Here is a 24,007-nt window from a genome sequence, read left to right as displayed (position 1 = left end):
AGCATGGTTACCTGGAGGTTAGCCAGCTGCAGTTTCTCCTTGATGTCATGCAGCTCCTGTTGCTGAGTCTTGATGTCCATCTGCAGGATGCGTGTCCTCTCCTCCAGCTGCTCCTTGAGCTGGTGCATGACACCTAGCTGAGGCTCAGGAGGCTGCTGCTGGTACATGGACTGTTGCTGCTGCTGTGGCTTCTGTTGTTGTTGCTGCAACTGGAAGAATAGGATACACAGCCATCATGATAAAGGCAGTTCATATCACAGTACCATGTATGGGTCATGCTCTGGCACAAGCCTTCACAGCTGCACAGCTGCTCACACACATTTTCAGAAATACAGTTGTTCAGAAATACAACACTCAATAACTTGAGGACCACAGAAATCACCCTCCCAATCATTACAGCTTGATTAGCACTTCCAGCTCTTCTTGTTTCCATATCATGTAGATGTTGGAGATGGTTTAACTGGGCCTCATCTCAGATGAGTTGAAGTGATCATCTTGAGACAATGTTAACATACGTGAGAATAGTAGTTTTGCATCTACACTGAACAAAAATATGAAAGCAACATGTAAAGTGTTGGTTCCATGTTTCATGAGCTGAAATAAAAGATACCAGAAATTTTCCATATGTACAAAAAGCTGATTTCTCTCAAATTTTGTGCACATATTTGTTTACATCTCTGTTAGTGAGCATTTCTCCTTTGCCAAGATAATCCATCCACCTGAGGTGTTGCATATCAAGAAGCTGATTAAACAGCATGATCATTACACAGGTGCACCTTGTACTGGGGACAATACAATTCCTCTCTGAAATGTGCAGTTTCGTCACGCAACACAATGCCACAGATGTCTCAAGTTTTGACGGAGTGTGCAACTGGCATACTGACTACAGGAAGACCACCTGAGCTGTTGCCAGACAACTGAATGTTCATTTCTCTACCATAAGCTGCCTCCAATGTCATTTTAGAGAATTTGGCAGTACGTCCAACCAGCCTCACAACCGCAGACCACTTGTAACCGCGCCAGCCCAGGAATTCCACATCCAGCTTCTTCACCCACAGGATCGACTGCGACCAGACACCCGGACAGCTGATGAAACTGTGGGTTTGCACAACCAAATACTTTCTGCACAAAATATCAGAAACCGTCTCAGGCAAGCTCATCTGCGTACTCGTCGTCCTCACCAGAGTCATGACCTGACTGCAGTTCGGCGTCGTAACCGACTTCAGTGGGCAAATGCCCACCATCGATGGCCACTGGCACGCTGGAGAAGTGTGCTCTTCACAAATGAATCCCGGCAGCGTGTAAGGCATCGTGTGGGCGAGTGGTTTGTTGATGTCAAGTTGTCAACAGAGTACCCCATGGTGGCGATGGGGTTATGGTATAGGCAGGCATAAGCTACGGAACAACGAACCCAATTGCATTTTATCGATGGCATTTTGAATGTACAGAGATACCGTGATGAGATCTTGAGGCCCATTGTCGTGTCATTAATCCGCCACCATCACCTCATGTTTCAGCATGATAATGCATGGCCCCATGTGGCAAGGATCTTCATACAATGCCTGGAAGCTGAAAATGTCCCAGTTCTTCCATGGCATGCATACTCACTAGACTTGTCACCCATTGAGCATGTTTGGGATGCTCCTGATCGACGTGTATGACAGTGTGTTCCAGTTCCCACCAATATCCAGCAACTTCGAAGAGGAGTGGGACAACATTCCACAGGCCACAATCAACAGCCTAATCAACTTTATGCGAAGGAGATGTCACGCTGCAAATGGTGGTCACACCAGATACTGACTGGTTTTCTGATCCAAGCCACTACCTTTTTTCAAGGTATCTGTGACCAACAGATGCATATCTTTATTCCCAGTCATTAGAAATCCATAGATTAAGGCCTAATGAATTCATTTCAATTGACTGATTTCTTAGTATGAATTGTAACTGAGTAAAGTCTTTGAAAATGTTGCATGTTATATTTTTGTTCAGTGTAGAATTTAAACATTTATATATACATCTAAATTATGATCATCCTAAATGGCGTTGGTGTGGTCTAAAATCAAGTGGGTGTGGAAGCATTTCACGCAATTGAACGAGCAAGTAAACCAACAAACAAGAACAAGCTGTCATAATACTGTGAGACTACAAGACAAACAGTGAGCAGGCAGGCAGGTGACAGACAGGAAAACTCAACACCAACCATTGCAGAGTGCTGGCTGCAGGTAGGAGAAAGGGGGAGGCTTAGTTGGGGAAGGAGGTCAAAAGAGTTTAGCCTCAAAGTCTACCTTTGCACTACTGGGTGCGAGTCTGGACAAATTCTTCTCTGTCCCAGCGATGGATGCAGACTGCCGTGATGGTGTGCAAGCATCTGTGTACCGCAAAGATGAGTTGGCTGCTGGGAAAAATGTATCAATTGGTACTGTAGAAGGTTATGCATACTTCATAATTAACCATCTAAATTCAAAATAGTATACATTAAGTAAGTGTGTGGTGGTGCAGAGTTTGGAATAGGGTGAGAGTGGTGTTGTATGGTACAGGGTTCAAGTCGGAACGGACTGATCCAGTATGGGGGTGTTTGGGTTAGCTGGACAAAGAGAGCAGCAGGGGGACTGACATGCCGTGTCGGACAGGGCCGTGTGGGAGGACTTCCGGGAGCTGTGGGAGGACACTGAGCGTGCCCCGCTCATCCTGTCCAGTCCGGAGGGGTCCAGATTGGGACAGATGTCCAGGTACACCTCCTGAGCCTGAAACACACAGGATAGAGGAGCATTAAGTACTGACAACACCAAAAACAAGATTTGGAACACACATCTGCTTTTACCCTGAATTCACAGCCTGACACTGGATAGCGCCGTATTTGCATGGCAATTCACCATCCCATTCAGTTCTGAACACTGACATTGGAGTGGGAAGTAAAGCACTACTGTACATGATTACTACAACTGGAACTCGACTTGGTAAAATGGCTATGCATTATGAAACTTGAATACTGTATGTTATTATAACATTCTTCACGATTCATCATTTATATTTGATCGTAGAGTCTCTTCTTCATACCTTCATGGGTGACGAAGTGGCCATGTCAGGGGACGTCTCCTCCAAGCCAAACTCTCTCCTCCTCTCCGCTCGCACCTCCGCATAACTACAAGTCCGTGAAAGAGTGCAATAGAAAGAAAGATCAAATGCCAAATGATCTGCCCGTAAGTCAAGCTTTCCCATTATATTCATCCTAAATGTACAATATCAAATGACAGACAGATACCACAGACCCCTAATGCAGTAGATAAGGTTCAATAGCTCTACACTCGACTGATCTCGAACTACAGGGAGGCGATAACTTTCTCCTCCTCGGGGGGCGTTAGAGTATACAATACCAAACATGACAGAGAGTGACAGAGGAATTAGGTTTACCTGACGACTGTGTGAGTGCACACTATGAACTCTGGCTTGGAGTTCCACTGGTGGTATGTAATGTAGTAGTGTGTCTGGAGCCAGATCCACTGCTGACCCTTGCTTAGAAACCGATAGTAGCAGGATTTACCCTTCCCAAACTGCATTACTGTGAAGACAACACAAGACAGAGGGATATTTTCAGCAGTCAGGCATATACAAACCACTACACCACACTGCCCTAGTTCACAGTGTAGTGTGATGTTTGAATCATCCTAAAATATCAGGGCAGGGGTGAAAAACTCTAAGCAGCCTCATAGTTCCAGGCTTTTTATGCACATTGGTGAAGCAGAAATAGAAATGTAACTACAGCAGGATGACCTATTTCTGTGAAATGGCTGCCTGGATCCTGTGGTAGTGAGGGAGAGCAAGATAGGGTAGGAGAAGGGGGGGGTGAAAGAGAGAGAACGTGGAGAGAGTTGCTTACATTGCTTATGACACCGCGCTATAAGCTCCAAGTCATCCACATGATAGTAATCGTAACCAGAAGTCCCAAGAACCTCAAAGGGCAAGTACCCGATGATTGGTGAAGCTCTGAAGAGAGAGAATAATCAAGATATTAAACAACTATGTTTTATGACAACAATAGACTGGTTAAACTGGGACAATAACTAGAGTATATATTTTTTCGGAATTTACCATTTTATACCCTGAAGAGAATAACTTGATTGATAATTCCATAACTACCTTGACAAGTACATTGAAAAATTCATAAACATTATGATTAAATAAACCTAACAAGTCTGTATTGTCTCAAGCACACAGGGTAATAGAATCTCATCTTATGCATACTGATATGACACTTTGACAGAATATCAACTCTCTAAATTGGTTAGGGCTGAGCGAGTGGGATGTTTCTCATGCCTCAAAAATGCATAAACATGGCAATGTTGTATAATCACAGCTATGATTATGACTTGATTTTGGCTCACTTGATGCATTTCATTCATCAATGCTCAGTTAAATCCATTTAGCCTAGGCCTCCATAAGCCAAATTCAGAATGGCATGCAGGTCACATTATGGAGGCAGCCATTCATGTAACCCAGCACAGTAGATGTCCAATTATAGCTCAGCAGAGGACACAACGTACAATTTCCTCCCCTGGTTTTACCCAATAATATATAAACCCTATATTGCTGATGCTATGTATTGGCCAATGAGAGGCTTTGAAGCCACTGGTTGGCCATATTGGTACTCCCCAGAAGAAGCAGACGTCCATAGGAATGAATGGAATCCTACAGTATTTCAATTAAATGTTTCAGAGACAAAATTACATGTATTTAAGTATTTTTGTTGTTGTAGTGGGGACATTAACATTAGTACTTGCAAAAAATTATACTTTAAGGAAAATGTTTTTATATATTTGTTCATTTTCTATTTTATGTTCAGCTCACATAATGTAATTTAAATGTGTAATTAATGTGTCTGTAGTAGAATAAACATGAAAAAACAAATGTTAATGGTTTTTATTTGATACTGCAGCGCTGGTGTCATGAATGATAGAACGTAGCAGTCTGGGCTGTTTCTTACTGGGCCGTTATCTCTTGGTGTTGCAGACTAATCTTGGGGCTCCCCTGTCACTATCCAGGGCATGGCAGCAGGTTTAAAGGCCTTGCTGGGTGAGGAGGCCCGGCCACACGGTGGAAACTAGCACAATCAGTCAGTCACGCTACTAGCAGCAGCAGCAGTCTGCTGATCACTGAGCCTGATCACCCAAAGCCAATCAGATGGCACGTAACCAAGGGACACACATCGTGGCATATGACACACGAGTTAACAGAGTTTACAAACAACAATATCATGTTAATGCCAACATAGGGGAAAGGAGAGAACAGCAGTTGTCCTCTTAAATCTATGTGTTCCTGTAGTGTTAAAGATGTGCAGCCCAGAGGATGTCAGTAGATGGGCATCGATGATAGTGTAGCTTTCCATCAGGCTATGAAACTTATCAAATTAAAGACGGATAACAGATGGAAGACAATATGTACATGTTTCTCAGCTCCTCTTACCTGTGATCTAAGAACAGGAACTTCCATTCAAGGCTGTGTCTGGATGTGAATTCATCACAGGGACCTTCCACATTACACAAATCCTGGTCAAAGAAACAAAAATATGAATTTAAGACCAGTCCTTAAATCCTATAAAAACATATTCAACCTTGGAATTATAAAAAGTTCTATCTGCGAAAACTCTAGATTTGAGTTATTGAGCATCAAAGCATCAGAACTGTTTTGCAGTGATGAATTCCCCATGAAGTCCCTCACCTTAAAGGTAAGAGTACAGAGTATCAAAATCCTGGAACATTTGTAAATGTGTTTTTTTTAGGGGAGGGGTTTGCAATTGTAACATTGTTTTTCTCAAAAGTGGATATGGGTTGAGTAAAAAGGTTATTTCATAGAAAAGTAAAGTAATTCATAAATGAAGAGAATACACTTCCTTCAAACCACATTATCAAGTACATTCATTCATGTTCACCATATATTTGTTAAAGCCATAGTTTACTAAAATGACAAATAACTAGGAACATTGCTGAAGCTTACATCTGTATCAGTAAACTTAAATAATTGTCTGGTCTCTGATGCCCATAGTAAGCAAACTACTTGCTAGTTATCCATGAAATGTGCAAAGTTTATATTTTTTGGTGAAATACTCGTTCTATGGGAAGTTTTTGTATTGATATATAGAATGATATCAGACAAAACAACAACGCCTCTCCAATGGGCCTTAAACATGTTCCAAGGTACCTATATTTATTTATGTTAGCCAGAGCCATTCTTCTGCAAAACTGGTTGCAAAAGAGGGCCATCGCATAAAATATCAAGGACTTGGAAGTCAAGGACTTGGAATTATAAGGTTCTTTCTTCAAAATGTATAGTTCTGACATATGGAGTATTATTCAAGTCCCAGATCTCAGAACTGTTTTGTGATGTCTTACTCTTTCATGACTAAATAAGTACATGACTTTACATGCATATAATATGAAGATTAACAATGCAAAAACCTCTAAAACAGGCCTTACAAGGATATTCAAAATGTACTATTTTCTGCTCCCTCTTCCAACACCTTTCCACGGTTCTTTACACGTAATATCCACAGACATAGACCATCTGTATGTTCTCAAATAGAATCAGCAAAGATTTAGCAAAAGAACGTGATCTTACCTTTAAAAATTGCGGAGTGACTAATCGTACAGTGGCAACAAGGCAGACCTGCTCTTCCAACGATGACGGCAGGGTTCTTGGTAATGTCAAATCAAACCCGTTACAAGAAGATGTAGGCACTGTGAGTCAGAAACAACAGAAACAACAGTCACTCTAAATATCTCACCAGAGGACGGATGTAGGAATAGCAAATATGAATGAATATGAATGAACAACTACAATCCATTAGGTGTATTACAACAGCATATTATAGACACTGAGTGACAACCATCAACCCCACACAGGCATATCTGTTACAAGAGGATGTAGGCGCTGTGTGTTTCCTGGCCACATCAGTGTGTGCTATTTTTTTTGTCCTTGCCCCTTTAATCACACACTAATTGGAGAAAGGAAAATCAGCAGGACTGTGGCCCCTGAGGACTGGAGTAGTGATCATCCAGCTAAGAGTCGAGGGTAATGGCAAATCAGACTATAAAATCTATGATTGGCTGTGTGGGGTTATTCTACGAGTGCCAAATATCTTTACATAATCTTTCCATCTCAACACACACTCTGGTGACTTTACTATAGCATTATGCTATTCAAATGACTGGAAGTCCCGCACTTTAAAGAGTATGGAAATACCCAACAATACGGAGTGTCATTTCAGAAGAGAGGGAAACATTTCCTCATACGTCTAATTTTACAGTCAATTAGCCTGATATTTGAATAGTGATCCACAATGAGATATGCAGATCTGAACCGGTTTAAAAACCTGTTTGATTGTCTGCCTGCTTTATGTCTTGAGTAAGTTTTCATGACATAATCATGGCACCAATCTTCATTCCAAACTTAATAGAATGCAGAGGTTGGCCTTATTAATATAACTACATAGTTAGGTGTCTTTTTATCCGTTTGTAGCTCAGTCAGTAGCTAAAGATGAAATGGCACATAAAATACAGATGATAATCAATAGTTCTGGCTGCTGACAGGGAAAGTCACTTCTGTTGTTTTGTGAATATGTCAAGGAGATGAAGATTTGGGAACTAAAACATTGCAAAGTGTTACACGACATTCCAATGTCAAGTGAGCTGGAGGTAGAAAAACAGAAACACTCACCATTGTTATGAAACTTCAAATCTCCGACAAATTTAACATACTCATATGTAGGCGGTTCTTTTGGGTGGCTGTTTCCTCTGGCTAAATGACAGCAGAACTCAACGTGTGTCTTACCTGGAAAAAAGAGCAGATGGGAGTTAGCTGGAGTGTCTTCAACAAAACATAATGCGATTTTTTTTTACTGCCAAAGCAAATAACCCATTACCAGGTTATATTTAGACATCTTCTATAGGCTCTTCCTTTCTTAGATATATATAGTGTAAGTATGTGGACATCCCTTCAAATGAGTGGATTCGACTATTTCAGCCACACCCGTTGCTGACAGGTGTATAAAATCGAGCACATAGCCATGCAATCTCCATAGACAAACATTGGAAGTAGAATGGCCTTACTGAAGATCTCAGTGACTTTCAACATGGCACCGTCATAGGATGCCACCTTTCCAACAAGCCAGTTTTTCAGATTTCTGCTCTGCTAGAGCTGCGCCGGTCAAATGTAAGTGCTGTTATTGTGAAGTGGAAACATCAAGGAGCAACAACGGCTCAGCCACTAAGTGGTAAGCCACACAAGCTCACAGAACGGGACCGCCGAGTGCTGAAGCGCATAAAAATTGTCTGTCCTCGGTTGCAACACTCACTTCCGCGTTCCAAACTGCCTCTGGAAGCAACGTCAGCCCAAGAACTGTTTGTCGGGAGCTTCATTAAATGGATTTCCATGGCCGCGCTGCCACACACAAGCCTAAGATCACCATGTGCAATGCCAAGCGTGGGCTGGAGTGGTGTAAAGCTCGCAACTAATGGACTCTGGAGCAGTGGAAATGTGTTTTCTGGAGTGATGAATCACGCTTCACGATCTGGCGGACGAATCTGGGTTTGGCAGATAATAGGAAAACACTACCTGCCCCAATGCATAGTGCCAACTGTAAAGTTTGGTGGAGGAGGAATAATGATCTGGGGCTGTTTTTCATGGTTCGGGTGAAGGGAAATCTTAATGCTACAGCATACAATGACATTCTAGACGATTATGTGCTTCTAACTTTGTTTGGGGAAGGGCCTTTCCAGTTACAGCATGACAATTCCCCTGTGCACAAAGCGAGGTCCATACAGAAATGGTTTGTCGAGATCGGTGTGGAAGAACTTGACTGGCCTGCACAGAGCTCTGACCTCAACCCCATCGAAAATCTTTGGGATGAATTGGAATGTGAGCCAGGCCTAATCACCCAACATTAATGCCCAACCTCAATAATGACCCTGTTGACTGAACGGAAGCAAGTCCCCGTAGCAATGTTCCAACATCTAAAGGAAAGCCTTCCCAGAAGAGTGGAGGTTGTTATAGCAGCAAAGGTGGAACCAACTCTATATTAATGCCCCTGAGTTTGGAATGAGATGTTCGACAAGCAGGTGTCCACATACTTTTGGTCATATAGTGTATATCTTCTTGTAGTCTTCATAGTGCAACATGATAAACTCTGTTTTGAAATAGTTTCATATGGATGAATCTCTGACAGAGCCGGTGAATCTCAGGGAAAAGAATGATGACGATTATTTTTGCCATTACAACTGTTGCTCCTCACAACCGCTGACAGCTCAGACATTTTGGCCTTTCTCTCATGGCTGGAAATCACACAGCTCCCGGTGAATGGCATTCAACCCAACATAGTGTGCTTCAGTTGTCATAGGACGGCTCAGCAGTGTTGTTCCTACAGCTGAGGTTTTACTTGGCAGGGGAACGAGACCAGCGGGGGAGAGGACGAGAGGGAGTATGTATGTCACTGTGCCATCAACACACTCTTACAAACTGAGCACTGATGATGTTCCAAATAGTCTTCATCCAGACACATGGTAACAGTCATGTCATTTTCTAGCGAGTGCATGGCTCCTCTTTTTTTCTAACAAGTGCATGGCTCCTCTTTTTTTCTAACGAGTGCATGGCTCCTCTTTTTTTCTAACGAGTGCATGGCTCCTCTTTTTTTCTAGCGAGTGCATGGCTCCTCTTTTTTTCTAACGAGTGCATGGCTCCTCTTTTTTTCTAGCGAGTGCATGGCTCCTCTTTTTTTCTAGCGAGTGCATGGCTCCTCTTTCTTTCTAGCGAGTGCATGGCTCCTCTTTTTTTCTAGCGAGTGCATGGCTCCTCTTTTTTTCTAGCGAGTGCATGGCTCCTCTTTTTTTCTAGCGAGTGCATGGCTCCTCTTTTTTTCTAGCGAGTGCATGGCTCCTCTTTAAATGGGTTACCTTGGGTCAAGAGAATGCCTCCACTGACTTGTCAAAGCACGAGCTCAGATGTACTGAACACACTGAGGAGACTCACTGTATACCATTTTTATTAAGCCTCCAAACCCAATGTGTTGCTGTTAGACTGGAAATAAAGCATGGCCCTGTGCCATTCTAACAGAGAGAGAAAGAGAGATCTGTGTAGAATGATACATTTGGGATTTAAAGTGCAGAAAAAAACATTCCCTATCAAACCAAGACTGATATCATCCCTCCATTGTTACATATATACGTGGATTCAAAGAGAAGTAAAATGCTTCCTCTGTGGAACTGTAAGCTCCAACTCAAGTAACGGAGTTCACTTATCCAAGAGTAGTTAGAAGTAGCCGACATAATGTATGTATTAGTGATGATCCCTCAACTCAGAGCAACACACATTACCATAGCAATTGTCAACAGAATGATAGCAGCACATTAATCAAAAGAAATTTGCAGACTTCCTAAGCATTCCGTGTGCTAAACATGAGAAGCAGTGTTGTTTTTTGTTTATATATATATATATAATTGTATCCAATTGGTAGTTACAGTCTTGTCTCATCACTGCAACTCCCGTACGGACTCGGGAGAGGTGAAGGTCGAGAGCCGTGCGTCCATCGAAACACAACCCAACCAAGTCGCACTGCTTCTTGACACAATGCCCACTTAACCCGGAAGCCAGCCGCACCAATGTGTCAGAGGAAACACTGTACAACCCTATACCATAGACACCCACCTGAATGACCCAGATACTAAGGAGAAGTCCCTATCTGTTTTATGGGCCTGCTGTAAGCAGCCTGTATGCAGCCAAAATGCGGTCAGAGACCTTCTAGAGCAGCACCGCCCCCTCAAGATTCTGAGCCTGCCTGACAGGGTTGGTCCTGCAAAGCCAAAGCCCCCTGTAGGGAGAGCATAATATACAAGGAAATTCTCAAAGCTGCTAATGAGAACCTTGACGACCTTGTACCTAGCCGGTGGGGATTCCGTTGGGGTGCCCCCACCCAGGCAGTGGCAGTGCTGGCATCACTAGCTGCAGTAACCCATGAGGAGGGGGTCACACTCTGACATTCAGAGAGGGGGCATATTATTGTGGCCCTGGTGGTACAAAATCAAAGGTCTGAAGGCACAGAGATGCTTGGGAATATGGTCAATACGGGGGACCATGTTGTGGGTGTTTCAGGGGAAGGGGGTATATCTGACCTCCATCATCTAGGATGTGACAATGGTTAATCAAATCTCCACATTTCTGCCCCTTTTTATTTTTTGAGCAGCTTTGCAGGCCTTCTCATACAGCTGCAACTGTATACGCACTCGTAAATCAAGACCTTTCTTGAGTTGGGCTCTGGGAGGGTGCAACTGTTGAGAATCTGAGTCTATGGTTGTTGTGGGGAAAGGGGTTGAGTGTGGGTGAGTGTGTATGAGTGTGTGGGTGGGTGTCCCACAACTGTTGCGAGGGAGTAAAAGATGTTTGGGACAATATAGGATGATTTACAATAATTGTTTGCTAATATAATAATTGTTTGCTTGCCAATGTAATTTTGGTAATGGCGAGACTGGTGAGGGGTAAAAATCCTTTGCATAAATTGCCTACATTACTACAAATATTACTAGCTAATTATGGAAAATAAGGATAAAAAAATGTATATTTATATTTAAAAAAAATATATATACAGTTGAAGTCGGAAGTTTACATACATCTTAGACAATTCCTGACAATTCTAGTAAAAAATGTCCTGTCTTAAGTCAGTTAGGATCACTACTTTATTTTAAGAATGTGAAATGTCAGAATAATAGAAGAGAGTGATTTATTTCAGCTTTAATTTCTTTCATCACATTCCCATTCCCAGTGGGTCAGACGTTTACATACACTCAATTAGTATTTGGTAGCATTGCCTTTGAAATTATTTAACTTAGATCAAACGTTTCGGGTAGCCTTCCACAAAATTCCCACAATTAGTTGGGTGAATTTTGGCCCATTCCTCCTGACAGAGCTGGTGTAACTGAGTCAGGTTTGTAGACCTCCTTGCTCGCACACACTTTTTCAGTTCTGCCCACAAATTTTCTATGGGATTGAGGTCAGAGCTTTGTGATGGCCTTGACTTTGTTGTCCTTAAGCCATTTTGCCACAACTTTGGAAGTATGCTTGGGGTGATTGTCCATTTGGAAGACCCATTTGCAACCAAGCTTTAACTTCCTGACTGATCGGCAGTGTATCAAATACTTGTTCTCCCCACTGTATATATGATATATATATGGGTATGTATGTATGTATGTATGTATGTATGTATGTATGTATGTATGTATATTTACCCCCAAAATATATGGGGGATTGGAATTGACGCAGACAATTACATTGATGGAAGCAACAATCCATCCACAATATTGAAGCTGATCCCCCCCCCCCCCCCCCAAAAATAAAATAATAATAATTAAAACACCATACACCAGGCGACCTGTCAGCGTGCACTGTGCCCTGCCCGCCACAGGAGTCGCTAGTGCACGATGAAACTCAGACATCCCTGCCGGCCAAACCCTCCCTAACCTGGATGATGCTGAGCCAATTGGGCACCGCCCCACGGGTTTCCTGGTCGCAGCCAGCTGCGACAGAGCCTGGACTCTAACCCAGAATCTCTAGTGGCACAGCTAGCACTGCGATGCAGTGCCTTAGACCACTGCGCCACTCGGTAGGCCTGAAGCAGTGTTGTTTTACATGAAAGAAAGGAGATGAAAGACAAATACAGGAATTGCCTATTGTGAATGAGGCTAGGAGGAGATGATGATTATTCCAGACACAGTATCGTACAGGAATACAGTTATGCTATGTATTCCTGTAGTTCTAAACATAGACCTAGACGATTCCACACCGGTCTCTTTCTCAGAAGAGCACAATTGTAGCGTGGGATTGAGGTCAGTCTCTAGAGCCCTAGATACAGGCAGCACTGCTGTGGATTACTGACGCTACCATAACAGTGATTAAAACTCCTATCCACGCTGCTAGGCAAACTACTATTTTTAGCTAAAGGACTCATCATAGGACCAAACTGTCCAGCAATCCAATAAACGGCAACCTGCTCTATTTTTTAGGGCTCCATCACACCAATATAGTTTTATAGCCGAGCGTACTTAGCACATCTGAACAGAGTGCTGGCCGTAATTTGCTATACCAAGTGCGCACCGATTTTACATGTAGAATCACGTGAAAATATTGGCAGTCAGACGTCTATAGCAGGTGGTCCCTAAAACACGCGCGCTGAATGATCGGCAGAAGAACAGAACAGTACAGTATGAACTCCTAAAGCACAGTGGCAATAGTCATGTAAATACAATAGAACTGGATGGATGCCTACAGGAGAGATTTAACACCGTGTCAAACAGAATTTCCCCCATTGCTGGAATAAAATCGCTGCTTGTTTTGGAGGTTTTGGTGTGTGACTGCTCGGCCACTGCATGCTTTGATGTATAATTCACGACATGGGGATATCATCCATGAAATAAGTGATATCCAACTTTAATAATTGTTCTGTAACATAGTGCCAATAAGAAAAACAAAATAGAACAAATGTTTATTCAGCTACCCTAGTTAAGACCTGTGGATGAACAACAACATAATTATGTTTTAATTGTTTGTTAAATGTCACCCAGGACTCCCGGGTGGCGCAGTGGTTAAGGGCGCTGTACTGCAGCGCCAACTGTGCCACCAGAGACTCTGGGTTCGTGCCCAGGCTCTGTCGTAACCGGCCGCAACCGGGAGGTCCGTGGGGCGATGCACAATTGGCATAGCGTTGTCCGGGTTAGGGAGGGGTTGGCCGGTAGGGATATCCTTGTCTCATCGCGCACCAGCGACTCCTGTGGCGGGCCGGGCACAGTGCACACTAACCACGGTTGCCAGGTGCACAGTGTTTCCTCCGACACATTGGTGCGGCTGGCTTCCGGGTTGGATGCACGCTGTGTTAATAAGCAGTGCTGCTTGGTTGGGTTGTGTATCGGAGGACGCATGACTTTCAACCTTAGTCTCTCCCGAGCCCGTACGGGAGTTGTAGCGATGAGACAAGATAGTAGCTACTAAAACAATTGGATACCACGAAATTGGGGAGAAAACAGGGTAAAAAAATTAAAGAATTTGCCCATACTATTTATGTAAAAGCTAATTAATATGGTGATGGGCTCTCTGATTAGACATCACAGATGACTTCTCATCACCACCAGTCCAAGACACTCTGAGACAGGCAAGAACATCCCAAGAAACAAAGAGATCTTCTGTTGAATCTGACAATTAATCTTAATGGTTGTACAGTTGTCTCAAATAAAACTGTGAAGGACCTCGGCGTTACTCTGGACCCTGATCTCTCTTTTGAAGAACATATCAAGACCATTTCGGGACAGCTTTTTTCCATCTACGTAACATTGCAAAAATCAGAAACTTTCTGTCCAAAAATGATGCAGAAAAATTAATCCATGCTTTTGTCACTTCTAGGTTAGACTACTGCAATGCTCTATTTTCCAGCTACCCGGATAAAGCACTAAATAAACTTCAGTTAGTGCTAAATACGGCTGCTAGAATCCTGACTAGAACCAAAAAAATTGATCATATTACTCCAGTGCTAGCCTCTCTACACTGGCTTCCTTTCAAAGCAAGGGCTGATTTCAAGGTTTTACTGCTAACCTACAAAGCATTACATGGGCTTGCTCCTACCTATCTCTCTGATTTGGTCCTGCCGTACATACCTACACGTACGCTACGGTCACAAGACGCAGGCCTCCTAATTGTCCCTAGAATTTCTAAGCAAACAGCTGGAGGCAGGGCTTTCTCCTATAGAGCTCCATTTTTATGGAACGGTCTGCCTACCCATGTCAGAGACGCAAACTCGGTCTCAACCTTTAAGTCTTTACTGAAGACTCATCTCTTCAGTGGGTCATATGATTGAGTGTAGTCTGGCCCAGGAGTGGGAAGGTGAACGGAAAGGCTCTGGAGCAACGAACCGCCCTTGCTGTCTCTGCCTGGCCGGTTCCCCTCTTCCACTGGGATTCTCTGCCTCTAACCCTATTACAGGGGCTGAGTCACTGGCTTACTGGGGCTCTCTCATGCCGTCCCTGGAGGGGGTGCGTCACCTGAGTGGGTTGATTCACTGTTGTGGCCATCCTGTCTGGGTTGGCGCCCCCCCCTTGGGTTGTGCCGTGGCGGAGATCTTTGTGGGCTATACTCAGCCTTGTCTCAGGATGGTAAGTTGGTGGTTGAAGATATCCCTCCAGTGGTGTGGGGGCTGTGCTTTGGCAAAGTGGGTGGGGTTATATCCTTCCTGTTTGGCCCTGTCCGGGGGTGTCCTCAGATGGGGCCACAGTGTCTCCTGACCCCTCCTGTCTCAGCCTCCAGTATTTATGCTGCAGTAGTTTATGTGTCGGGGCTGGGGTCAGTTTGTTATATCTGAGTACTTCTCCTGTCCTATTCGGTGTCCTGTGTGAATCTAAGTGTGCGTTCTCTAATTCTCTCCTTCTCTCTTTCTTTCTCTCTCTCGGAGGACCTGAGCCCTAGGACCATGCCCCAGGACCACCTGACATGATGACTCCTTGCTGTCCCCAGTCCACCTGGCCATGCTGCTGTTCCAGTTTCAACTTCCACCTGACTGTGCTGCTGCTCCAGTTTCAACTGTTCTGCCTTATTATTATTCGACCATGCTGGTCATTTATGAACATTTGAACATCTTGGCCATGTTCTGTTATAATCTCCACCCGGCACAGCCAGAAGAGGACTGGCCACCCCACATAGCCTGGTTCCTCTCTAGGTTTCTTCCTAGGTTTTGGCCTTTCTAGGGAGTTTTTCCTAGCCACCGTGCTTCTACACCTGCATTGCTTGCTGTTTGGGGTTTTAGGCTGGGTTTCTGTACAGCACTTTGAGATATCAGCTGATGTACGAAGGGCTATATAAATAAATTTGATTTGATTTGAGTTGAACATTGTAAACTTCTCATCAAACAACACTATTGTAAAATACACAGCCATCTCCTAAACTGAGCATTCCTGGTGGTGCCAGGGCGGGAGATGGACCCAGTACTGATGGACTGAGAAGGGTGGTACTGAGAGAGTGAAAAGGAGGAATAAATACTCACTGTCCAGGATGTCAGCAGAGATGGGGTCAGTCATCAGCATGTGGGATGATAGCAGCTTATAGACCTCCCCATGCTCACGCTCATGGAGGAAGTTCAAGATATTTTGGTCCACCATATCTGACTGATACAAAAGGATAAAAGGTCAGTTTCTATGGTCCATGATTGTCCATGAACATGTCATATATCATAGTCATATTATAAGTTATGGCATTACATATCATACTGTAGTGTCAGTCTCCAAATTGTAATAAAGCATACATTGATTTGAATGAGTGTATTGAGAGCATAAGTACAGTACCAGTCAAAAGTTTGGACAAACCTACTCATTACAGGGTTTTTCTTCATTTTTACATTGTAGAATAATAGTGAAGACATCAAACTATGAAATAGCACATATGTAATTATGTATTAACCAAAAAAGATTCTTCAAAGTAGCCACCCTTTGCCTTGATGACAGCTTTGCACACTCTTGGCATTATCACAACCAGCTTCACCTAGAATGCTTTTCCAACAGTCTTGAAAAAGTTCCCACATATGCTGAGCACTTGTTAGCTGCTTCTCCTTCACTCTGCAGCCCAACTCATCCCAAACCATCTCAATTGGGTTGAGGTCGAGTAATTGTGGAGGCCAGCACTCCATCACTCTCCTTCTTGGTCAAATAGCCCTTACACAGCCTGGAGGTGTGTTGGGTCATTGTCCAGTTGAAAAACAAATGATATTGAGACTAATTCGCAAACCAGATGGGATGGCGTATAGCTGCAGAATGCTGTGGTAGCCATGCTGGTTAACCTCTCTAGGGTAGGGGGCAGCATTTGGAATTTTGGATGAAAAGCATGCCCAAATTCAACGGCCTGCTACTCGGGCTCAGAAGATATGATATGCATTTGGATTTGGATAGAAAACACTCTAAAGTTTCAAAAACTGTTAAAATAGTATCTGTGAGTATAACATAACTAATTTAGCAGGCGAAAACCTGAGAAAGATCCATTCGGGAAGTAGTTTTTTGGGGTTTTGTAGTTTTCTATTCAATGCCATTACAGTATCCATTGACTTATAGGACTCCATTTTCAGTTTCTATGCCTTCCACTAGATGTCAACAGTCTTTAGAAATCGTTTCAGGCTTGTAATCTTATAAATGAGGGAGTAAGACCAGTCTGAACGAGTGGACTCTAACGTGTCGCAGAGCTTTTTCAGGCGCATGTGCATTTCTTGTTTACCTTTTATATTGACAATGTTATTGTCCGGTTGAAATATTATAGATAATTTAGGCTAAAAAAAACAACCTGAGGATTGAGTATAAACTTCATTTGTTTCTATGAACTTTACAGATACAATTTTGATTTTTTTGTCTGATTGTTTTGAGTTTGAGCCGGTGGATTACTGAAGAAAACGTGTGCTAACAAAATGGAGTTTTTTTGGATATAAAGAGACTTCATCGAACAAAAGGAACATTTATTGAATAAATGAATGTCTTCTGATTGCCACCATATGAAGATCATCAAAGGTAAGGGATTAATTTTATCTCTATTTCTGAGTTTTGTAACGCTTTTGCTTGGCTGGTTACTGTTTGTAATAATTTGTCGGCTAGGTATGTTCTGGGCTAGGTATGCTTTCACCCAAAAGCATTTTATAAATATGACACTGTGGTTGGTTTAACAAGAACTTAATCTTTAAACCTATGTAAAATATGTTTTGTTTTCTGAATTTTTATAATGAGCATTTCTGTAATTGAATTTGGCGCTCTGCAACCTCACTGGATGTTGGCCAGATGGGACGCTAGCGTCCCACGTACCCTAGAGAGGTTAAGTGTGCCTTGAATTCTAAATAAATCACTGACAGTGTCACCAGCAAAGCACCCCCACACCATCACACTTCCTCCTCCATGCTACATGGTGGGAACAACATATGCGGACATCATCCGTTCACCTACTCTGCGTCTCACAAAGACATGGCGGTTGGAACCAAAAATCTCATATTTGGACTCATCATACCAAAGGACAGATTTACACCGGTCTAATGTCCATTGCTCAATTTTCTTGGCCCAAGCAGTTCAACCATGAAGGCCTGATTCACGCAGTCTCCTCTGAACAGTTGTTGAGATGTGTCTGTTACTTGAACTGTGAAGCATTTATTTGGGCTGCAATCTGAGGCTGGTAACTTTAATGAACTTATCCTCTGCAGCAGAGGTAACTCTGGGTCTTCCTGTCCTGTGGCGGTCCTCATGAGAGCCAGTTTCATCATAGCACTTGATGGTTTTTGCGAATGCAACAAAGTTCATGAAATGTTCCGGATTGACTGACCTTCACGTCTTAAAGTAATGATGGACTGTTGTTTCTCTTTGCTTATTTGAGCTGTTCTTGCCATAATATGGACTTGGTCTTTTACCAAATCTTCTGTATACGCACCCCCACGTACCCTAGAGAGGTTAAGTGTGCCTTGAATTCAACTGATTGGCTCAAACGCATTAAGGAAAGAAATTCAAAAAATTAACAAGGTACACATGTCACGCCCTGGCCTTAGTTATCTTTGTTTTCTTTATTATTTTGGTTAGGCCAGGGTCTGATATGGGTGATGTATGGTTTTTGTCTCATCTAGGGTGTTTGCACTGTCTAGGGTTTTTTGTAGATTTATGGGTTTGTGTTCATATAAGTCTATGGTTGCCTAGATTGGTTCTCAATCAGAGACAGGTGTTTATAGTTGTCTCTGATTGGGAGCATATTTAGGCAGCCATGTTCTTTGGGTATTTTGTGGGTGATTGTTTCCTGTGTCAGTGTTTGTGCCACACGGGACTGTTTCGGGTTTTCACGTTTCTTGTTTTGTAGTTGTGTTCATGTTTGAGTTTTCCTATTAAAACCATGGACACTTACCACGCCACATATTGGTCCGATCCTTGTTTCACCTCTTCAGAGGAAGAGGAGGAAATCCACCATGACAACACATTTGAATTGAAATGCATTCCAGGTGACTACCTCATGAAGCTGGTTGAGAGAATGCAAAGAGTGTGCAAACAAGGCAAACATGATTCCATATTACATGATTCCATATGTGTTATTTCATAGTTTTGATGTCTTCATCAAAATTCAAGAAAAACCCTGGAATGAGTAGGTGTGTCCAAACTTTTGAATGGTACTGTATATACATTAATATTGAGTTAAAAATAATCAAACAGGTAATTCCGAGCTAGATCAGCGTGGCTCTCACTTACCGGTAAATGGCCAATGAGTGAAGACACACTGTCGGACACATATATAATGTTTCCATCTGTAGTTAGTGCTATGAGGAAACCGTCTAAAGCCTATGGAAGGAAACAAAGTCATTATTATTATGCCGGCTACTATAATTATTGTGTGTTATATTTCTTTCAGAGGTACATCATGGGTACTGTTGGTGCTGGCCTACAGAGGTTCATCAGGATGTTATTTCATATCAGAGGAGGTAAACGTGGAGCTGAGCTGATTTTTACCTCCAGCATCAACTGGGTGAACTCCTCATTACTGAGGAACGAAGGCTTCCAGTCCTGCCGGATCTCACATGACTCTGTCTGTGCTGTGATTTCTGAAACAGAGGAGGCAGAGGAAGGCCAGGAAGAGGGGTTAGATATATCTGTTAGCACTACACATCCACATCCAGGCACCATCGCTGCCAAATAGGTTAGTAGTGGAAGGATCCTGATGAATACCGGAGACACATAGCAGAAAAGGAAAAGAGGTTAAGAAATATCCCAGATCAGAAATGTTTATCTCAGAAACACTGACATCTGTGACCTTGATTCTGACAGAAGACTGAGTTGAGGTTATGTCGGTCTGAGCCAAGCTTGTAAGGAAAGTGGAGTAGTCCTCTCTTTTCTCTCTGTCCTGTCCAACAAGTACTAGACAGCTAATGTCCTCCACCCTCATAGTTCCTTCTCTTCACACCCTTTTTGTGAGCAGTGATGTTCTGCATGTAGGGCAGGACGCACGTGCCACACGCACACACACGACAGGTCAGCAGGAGGCCAACGCCAATGTGATGACTGACCCAGCCGACTACGTTACACATTCCTACCTTTCTGTTTCTGCAGGAAGTCGATAGTTCTCTGCAGTATGGTAGACTTGTCCATCTTGCGTGGATGGCCTTGGCCCTGCAGCATGGTGCATAGCTCCTTGATGAGCACATTGAATTGGTCTCTTCTTTTCTTTTCTGATTTGTTCCGAGATGCCCTTGAATAGAACAGATTATAAATGGACAGGATTACATTTCTGACCATATACACTTCGGGAACTTTGACCATCTATATGCTTTATAAAGAAGTGCATTTGAAGTGGAAATTGCGAGCTCAACGATTCTAACTACAGCTTCGTATTTATGAAACACACACTCCTGAGTGACAGCTGCTTATCAATAACCACCATTGCAATTCACTCATTGCTCTGCCACAATAAAACAGCTTGCAGGATGGAAATCCCTTCTGATAGCACAAGCAAACATTTATGAAGATTCATCTGATATGGACCTGTGATGGAAAAAACTATGACATCAATAGCATCGCAAACACAAAATCTACCATTAACACAAACGTTCAGACATTTTCTCTTACTTGAGGTTTTTGCTGCCATTCTCCCCAGACTCAAATACATCTGCACCCCCTGACTAATGATTTGAAAGTCTATTTTCAGCTAGACTTGTGTGCATCATTACTGGAAAGCAAAAATGTCTTGACCCTGTTGGATAGATGGAGGGGGCCCTCTCCTCAACACATTCCTATGACATTTTTTAAAGCTGTCTAGTCACAGAAACCAACAGAAACATTTGTCTTAGCGCTGAAAAGTGATTTTGAGAGATGAAAATGTGAAGAGTCTTGACATCTGCAAAGCAGACACCTTCACAGATGTAATGTCAAAGTAGGGCCACTTGTCTCTGTCTGCCTCATCTTGCGTCCTCACACTCAAAAGTCTCTTGCTCAGAGACACACACGTGAACACACACACACACACGTGGAATACCTTTTTGCCCTGTCTTTATCATCTTCGTCCATCAAATCATCCACACAGCTGCTGGTGCTAGAGGGAAAAGGGAGAGACGAGTTGGAATGCCGTTTCTCTGAATATTCACCAATAAGATTATTATGCCCCTTCTCCTCTACAACATTATGAATAGACATAGATAGACACCCTTGGAGTGGAAACCATTCTTAATAATGACTTAATCTATATCTTATGCATAAACAGGATCCCTCCTATGGTCCTAAAGAAACTGACTTGTGCCAAGATGTTTTCTAGGGTGTTTGGGTTCACATAGTACAGTAGTCAACCAAGTATATGAAGAGTTTCATTCCAAAACGCTATATATCCATTTTCAGAAATGTTGGTAAATGAGCTTTTATTGCTTAAAGAAATGATGGAAGAGACTGGTGTGTTTTTCACTATCTAATCATGGCATAGGGTTGTTCAATGGCAGGCATGTATTTGTTTATGTAACGATGTATGCTGAACGCCAGGAAGCACGTTCAGAGAGTGAATACATGTCATAAATAAAGGAACAAAACAAGGAACACGGACAGCGCACCGACATAGAACAGGAACAATGACGACTGGGGAAGGAACCAAAGGGAGGGACATATAAAGGGCAGGTAATCAAGGAGGTGATGGGAGTCCAGGTGATTGTCATTATGTGCCTAACGCTGGTGACAGGTGTGCGCCGTAACGAGCAGCCTGGTGACAGAGGCCGGAGAGGAAGCACAAGTGACAGTTTCAAATCTATCACTTTGATGGTTTCATTTCAGAGAGACAAATAATCATGTTTTCTTTTCAAAATGCTATATAAAATCGGCCTCAATCTCAGATAAATAATTAGTACTGCTAGGTTTTACACAGACAAATGTAACAAATAACTACATTTTAAATTGAAAAACAATTTAAATATTTTTTCTCAATACAGTAATATGAGATCTTTACATTTGACATTTTAGTCATTTAGCAGATGTTCTTATCCAGAGCGACGTGCATTTATCTCAAATCAAGTACATTTGTATTTGTCACACGCTTCGTAAACAACAGGTGTGGACTTACAGTGAAATGTTTACTTACAGAACCTTCCCAACAATGCAAAGAACAATAATAGAGAAATAATAAAAGTAATAATAGATACGCAATGAGTAATGATAACTTTGCTCAATACACGGGGTACCAGTACCGAAACGATGTGCAGAGGTATGAAGTAATTGAGGTAGATATGTACATGTAACTAGGAATAAAGTAACAAATCAAATGTTATTTGTCACATACACATGGTTAGCAGATGTTAATGCGAGTGTAGCGAAATGCTTGTGCTTCTAGTTCCGACAATGCAGTAAAAACCAACAAGTAATCTAACCTAACAATTTCACAACAGCTACTTTATACTCACAAGTATAAAGGGATGAAGAATATGTACATAAAGATATATGAATGAGTGATGGTACAGATCGGCATAGGCAAGATGCAGTAGATGGTATCGAGTACAGTATATACATATGAGATAAGTAATGTAGGGTATGTAAGCATTATATTAAGTGGTATTGTTTAAAGTGGCTAGTGATACATTTTTTACATGTATGGCAGCAGCCACTCAATGGCTGTATAACAGTCTGATGGCCTTGAGATAGAAGCTGTTTTTCAGTCTCTCAGTCCCTGCTTTGATGCACCTGTACTGATTTCGCCTTCTGGATGATAGCGGCGTGAACAGGCAGTGGCTCGGGTGGTTGTTGTCCTTGATGATCTTTATGGTCTTCCTGTGACATCGGGTGGTGTAGGTGTCCTGGAGGGCAGGTAGTTTGCCCCTGGTGATGCGTTGTGCAGACCTCACTACCCTCTGGAGAGCTTTACGATTGTGGGCAGAGCAGTTGCCGTACCAGGCGGTGATACAGCCCGACAGGATGCTCTCGGTTGTGCATCTGTAAAAGTTTGTGAGTGCTTTTGGTGACAAGCCAAATTTCTTCAGCCTCCTGAAGTTGAAGAGACGCTGCTGCGCCTTCTTCAACACTCTGTCTGTGTGGGTGGACCAATTCAGTTTGTCCGTGATGTGTACGCCGATGAACTTTAAACTTTTTACCCTCTCCACTACTGTCCTGTCGATGTGGATAGGGGGTGCTCCCTCTGCTGTTTCCTGAAGTCCACGATTATCTCCTTTGTTTTGTTGATGTTGAGTGTGAGGTTATTTTCCTGACACCACACTCCGAGGGCCCTCACCTCCTCCCTGTAGGCCGTCTCGTCATTGTTGGGAATCAAGCCTACCACTGTAGTGTCGTCCGCAAACTTGATGATTGAGTTGGAGGCGTGCAAGGCCACGCAGTCGTGGGTGAACAGGGAGTACAGGAGAGGGCTCAGAATGCACCCTTGTGGGGCCCCAGTGTTGAGGATCAGCGGGGTGGAGATGTTGTTACCTACCCTCACCACCTGGGGGCAGCCCGTCAGGAAGTCCAGTACCCAGTTGCACAGGGAGTGGTCGTGACCCAGGGTCTCGAGCTATGGTGTTAAATGCTGAGCTGTAGTCGATGAACAGCATTCTCACATAGTTATTCCTCTTGTTCAGATGGGTTAGTGCAGTGTGGTTGCGATTGCGTCATCTGTGGACCTATTGGGGCGGTAAGCAAATTGGAGTGGGTCTAGGGTGTCAGGTAAGGTGGAGGTGATATGGTCCTTGACTCTCAAAGCACTTCATGATGACGGAAGTGATTGCTACGGGGCGGTAGTCGTTTAGCTCAGTTACCTTAGCTTTCAGCAGCGTATGTGATGAGTCAAAAAAGTGCGTTGTAGTCAATGAACAGCATTCTCACATAGGTGTTCCTTTTGTCCAGGTCGGAAAGAGCAGTGTGGAGTGCAATATAGATTGCGTCATCTGTGGATCTGTTGGGACAGTATGTTGGGACAGTATGTGAATTGGAGTGGATCCAGGGTGCCTTTCAAAGTTTATTTGTCACGTGCGCCGAAT

At 43.0% G+C, this 24,007-nt stretch overlaps 1 protein-coding gene across 5 annotated transcripts in view; it reads right to left on the bottom strand.

Annotated features, from left to right (window-relative positions):
- LOC115135732 (neuronal PAS domain-containing protein 2-like) overlaps positions 1-24,007 on the bottom strand; it is a 71,049-nt gene that overhangs the window by 9,899 nt on the left and 37,143 nt on the right. For 4 of the 5 annotated variants that reach the window (XM_029670772.2, XM_029670776.2, XM_029670773.2 and 1 more), the window contains exons 3-16: positions 21,043-21,099; positions 20,105-20,259; positions 19,524-19,615; positions 19,266-19,355; positions 16,061-16,181; positions 7,711-7,824; positions 6,613-6,731; positions 5,461-5,543; positions 3,878-3,984; positions 3,412-3,559; positions 3,058-3,142; positions 2,615-2,744; positions 2,286-2,395; positions 12-209 (exon numbers count right to left, since the gene is read on the bottom strand). In XM_029670772.2, coding sequence (XP_029526632.1) covers positions 12-209; positions 2,286-2,395; positions 2,615-2,744; positions 3,058-3,142; positions 3,412-3,559; positions 3,878-3,984; positions 5,461-5,543; positions 6,613-6,731; positions 7,711-7,824; positions 16,061-16,181; positions 19,266-19,355; positions 19,524-19,615; positions 20,105-20,259; positions 21,043-21,099 — 1,609 coding nt within the window. The remainder of the gene's footprint in view (positions 1-11; positions 210-2,285; positions 2,396-2,614; positions 2,745-3,057; positions 3,143-3,411; positions 3,560-3,877; positions 3,985-5,460; positions 5,544-6,612; positions 6,732-7,710; positions 7,825-16,060; positions 16,182-19,265; positions 19,356-19,523; positions 19,616-20,104; positions 20,260-21,042; positions 21,100-24,007) is intronic. The other variant, XM_029670777.2, reaches the window with a different exon arrangement.

This window comes from Oncorhynchus nerka, linkage group LG10, assembly GCF_034236695.1.
Source record: "Oncorhynchus nerka isolate Pitt River linkage group LG10, Oner_Uvic_2.0, whole genome shotgun sequence".
NCBI lineage: Eukaryota > Metazoa > Chordata > Actinopteri > Salmoniformes > Salmonidae > Oncorhynchus > Oncorhynchus nerka.
Note: the sequence above shows the minus strand (reverse complement) of the source record. Positions and strands in the feature narration are given on the sequence as shown.